This window comes from Euphorbia lathyris, chromosome 1 (genome assembly GCF_963576675.1).
Source record: "Euphorbia lathyris chromosome 1, ddEupLath1.1, whole genome shotgun sequence".
Classification (NCBI taxonomy): Eukaryota; Viridiplantae; Streptophyta; class Magnoliopsida; order Malpighiales; family Euphorbiaceae; genus Euphorbia; species Euphorbia lathyris.
Window position 1 is genome coordinate 116,410,966 of NC_088910.1, and position 3,665 is coordinate 116,414,630.

The following is a 3,665-nucleotide window of genomic DNA, read 5'->3' on the forward strand; positions in this document are numbered from 1 at the left end:
GTCCAAAACCTATAAGAATAGCATCACACAGATCATTAGCATTATATTGCAAAGCGGTTAACTGATCGGTAATTCTCTTTACTCGTTGAACATAAATCAAGATACTTCCATTTCTCTCGATGCAGCCGAAGCAGTTGATTTCTTAGATTCCGAATACGAGACTTAGATCATTGGTATTAAAATAAGGAAACATAATTTTGTTCAATGCCTCGTGAGTTGTACTAGCTCCAACAACATGAGAGTGTAATTAACGCGCTAATAAGGCGAGTGGATTGAGATTGAAGAAGCTTAGTTATAAGCGCGCCAAAAAATAAAACTAACCTGCATTTGAGATCCAACTTCTTCATTTTGCTCCTTTATATACTCTTCTTCTCGCCTCTTCTGGAATTCATTCTCTCTTCGAAGCTTTTTTTTCTTCTATTCCTCTCTCGATCGACTGTTTCGTTTCTTGTAATTGGCTTATTTTCACGATGGCTGAACAAACAATTCTTGTTACTGGTGGTGCTGGGTTTATTGGCACCCATACTGTACTGCAACTCCTGAAAGAGGGGTTTAGGGTTTCAATCATAGATAATCTTGATAATTCTGTCACTCAAGCTGTTGATAGGGTCAGGGAACTGGTTGGTCCTCAGCTTTCTCAGAAACTTGAATTTGTTGAGGTAATTTTTCCATTCTTGATTATATCACTCGATTCGATTCTTTTATCTGAAACTGAAATTGATTCTTTTCTTTGAAATTAGTTTTTTCTCTGAAATCAGTAGTTTGGTGTGGTTGCAGGGTGATCTTAGGAACAAGCATGATTTGGAGAAACTCTTTTCTCGAACCAAGTAAGTGAATTATAGAGTAACTGAAACACCGGTTTAATTTTGTAAAACTATCGAACTTCCATTTCTTTTCTTTCTAGAATGGAAATGGTGAAAATATTTCATGTTGGATTCTTAATAACTCGTAAAAAAAACAGACGTTGCCAGTTTGGGGGATTATCTACTTGCTCTGATATTTGACAATTGACAGATTTGATGCTGTAATTCATTTTGCTGGGTTAAAGGCAGTGGGCGAGAGTGTTGTAAATCCTCGTCGTTATTTTGACAATAATTTGATTGGTACTATTAATCTGTATGAGATCATGGCAAAATACAAGTGCAAGAAGGTACAGATCTTTCTATCCTTTTTGTGTTTTCTTGAAAGATCACTGCTGGTTTGTTATGATCCTGTGAGTTAGATTATTCAATTGGCCAGTAATTTCAATTATAGGCTAGTAAAGCTTCCTTACTTTTTCTCGTTGTGTCGTCTATGTCCTTGAATAAACTCACACCAAAACCACTCTTCTTGTGGGATTATTTCAGTTATTTAAAGTAATCTGGCTATATATGGCTTTCATTTAGTATTATATTCTTATGTTTGTTCTTGATGTTGACATATAGATGGTATTCTCATCATCTGCAACTGTATATGGGCAACCAGAAAAGATGCCATGCCTTGAAGACTTCGAGTTACGAGCAATGAACCCTTATGGGAGGACTAAGGTACATACTCATGTATGCTGAGAGATGTTTGTTATTTTTTTCAAGTTGAAGGTATCTTTCCTAAAGTAAACATGTTTCCTTGTGATTAATATTTGTCTACTCCTTCTTTTTAGCTTTTCCTCGAAGAAATTGCTCGTGATATCCAAAAGGCTGAACCAGAATGGGAAATCATCTTACTGAGGTACTTCAATCCTGTAGGAGCTCATGAGAGTGGTAAACTTGGTGAAGATCCAAAGGGTATTCCAAATAATCTCATGCCTTTCATCCAACAAGTTGCGGTTGGCAGATTGGACGTACTCAATGTATACGGTCATGATTATCCCACCAAAGATGGTACTCCGGTATGTATAGTAGCACTAGAAGTTGACTGTCATTTGGCAAAACACTATTCTAAATATCAACATGCTTCTATAAACAGGTCAGGGACTACATCCATGTTGTTGACTTAGCAGATGGTCATATTGCTGCTCTTAGGAAACTTTTTACAGCTGAGAAAATAGGTGAGCCATTGTCCTCATGCTTTCACTTGAATATTACAGATGGTATCAGGTCTTGAATCTTTCTTTAGATTTATTTCTCAAATGTGTCTATCTATTCAATTCAATTCAATTCAATTGTATGTAGGTTGTGTAGCATACAACTTGGGAACAGGACTTGGAACATCTGTGCTTCAAATGGTTGCTGCATTTGAAAAAGCTTCTGGCAAGGTAACTGTTGTTTCTCTTATGCTTCTTGTCTCCTATGATATCAATAAGTAGAATGATATTTTTGTGAAACAAAAACTACAGGAAATTCCGTTGAAGATGTGTCCAAGAAGGTATGGAGATGCTACTGAAGTCTATGCTTCAACAGAGAAAGCTGAGAGAGAACTTGGTTGGAAGTATGTTCTTTATCTATTACTCTTAATTGATTATTGATTACTGAATATGATTCTGGTTCTGGTTCTGGTTCTTTATCCATGTGGTACTGAATATGTCAATTTTTCAGGGCAAAATATGGTGTAGATGAGATGTGCAGAGACCAGTGGAAATGGGCAAGCAGCTACCCATGGGGCTACCAGTCAAAGGAGGCTTGAAAACTTGATGCAATTGTTTGTAAAATGCAACATTATACTTGCCCTCTGAAGGGGTTATAAGAACAAGTATAGAATAATATACACATTTAATATACGTACATTTTATGTTGTTCAGAAACTTTCTTTCTTGTATGAATTGTTTTGCAATTCCATAGAAGGTGAGGTGATGTGCTAATATACACAACATTTGGTTAAGATTTTAATGCTCTGTTTTAAGTCTAAACATTCCATTTCTTACTACTGATTTTTTTAATTTTTGGATCAAAGAAATGTTCTGAGTATTGTTACCTAAAAGTACTTGACAAAATAAATCATTAATGAATTATAAAGATCAATTTGATGTTTGAAATTGGTTAGAACGATTAATTTAGTTTAAAATTAATTTGGCTTTTTAATTTTACATTTGAGATCAAATTAGTCTGAAATGATATGTATCAACATGAGAAAGTAACAAATGTAAAAAAAAAAAAAAATGCCAATCATATATTTATGTGTCATTTTGGACTAATTTGATCATAAGATGCAAAGTTAAAGGGTCAAATTGACATTCATACTTGATATTAGACTAAATTATTCATAATAGCCAACTTGACGAGTCAAATTCATCCTTCATTCAATTATTGATTAGCACTTGAGAGAATTTTGACACATGTCAACACGCTTGCTTCTCTTATCAAGAACGCAATGTAAGTTGCTTTCAGAATGATTAATATGCACGTTGAATTTTATTCGGAATGCCAAGCTGATTAGCAACCGTCGGCGAGATCCATGAATGCGTCCAGAAATTCAACGCACAATTGTCACCAAACCACCAAGTCACGTCCTTACTGATCTGATAAAAAATCGACCTAATAGAGGCCCAAACTGAGGAGTTTGAAATGTAGTGCTTAGGCATACCTGATTGATAAAGAAAACGATTGCGAAACAATGTAGGAATATAGCCATTTATTTGAATCAAATCCCAGCTGAACTTCCCTAAAAGTGCTTTATTGAACATGTCGATATCCTTAATTCCAAGCCCACCGAATTCATTCAATTGACAACATTTCTTCCATTTTACAGTG

The 3,665-nt window shown here is 35.1% G+C and overlaps 1 protein-coding gene across 1 annotated transcript; it reads left to right on the top strand.

The window, feature by feature from the left end:
* The first annotated feature begins 259 nt into the window (after nucleotides 1-259).
* Nucleotides 260-2,809, top strand: LOC136213982 (bifunctional UDP-glucose 4-epimerase and UDP-xylose 4-epimerase 1-like). The gene is made up of 9 exons (XM_066002853.1): nucleotides 260-659; nucleotides 778-827; nucleotides 1,015-1,150; nucleotides 1,425-1,526; nucleotides 1,640-1,867; nucleotides 1,945-2,026; nucleotides 2,151-2,233; nucleotides 2,315-2,406; nucleotides 2,514-2,809. Exons 1-9 carry the CDS (start codon nucleotides 471-473, stop codon nucleotides 2,599-2,601), a joined length of 1,050 nt encoding a protein of 349 aa, XP_065858925.1. The 5' UTR covers nucleotides 260-470; the 3' UTR covers nucleotides 2,602-2,809.
* Nucleotides 2,810-3,665: the final 856 nt, after the last annotated feature.

What these genes read in the sequence shown, in the direction of transcription:
- LOC136213982 (XM_066002853.1), top strand. Translation starts at nt 471, where the DNA reads ATGGCTGAACAAACAATTCTTGTTACTGGTGGTGCTGGGTTTATTGGC. An exon ending in ACCCTTATGGGAGGACTAAG is followed by an intron (nt 1,527 to 1,639) that starts GTACATACTCAT and finishes CCTTCTTTTTAG; the next exon opens with CTTTTCCTCGAAGAAATTGC. An exon ending in CCACCAAAGATGGTACTCCG is followed by an intron (nt 1,868 to 1,944) that starts GTATGTATAGTA and finishes TTCTATAAACAG; the next exon opens with GTCAGGGACTACATCCATGT.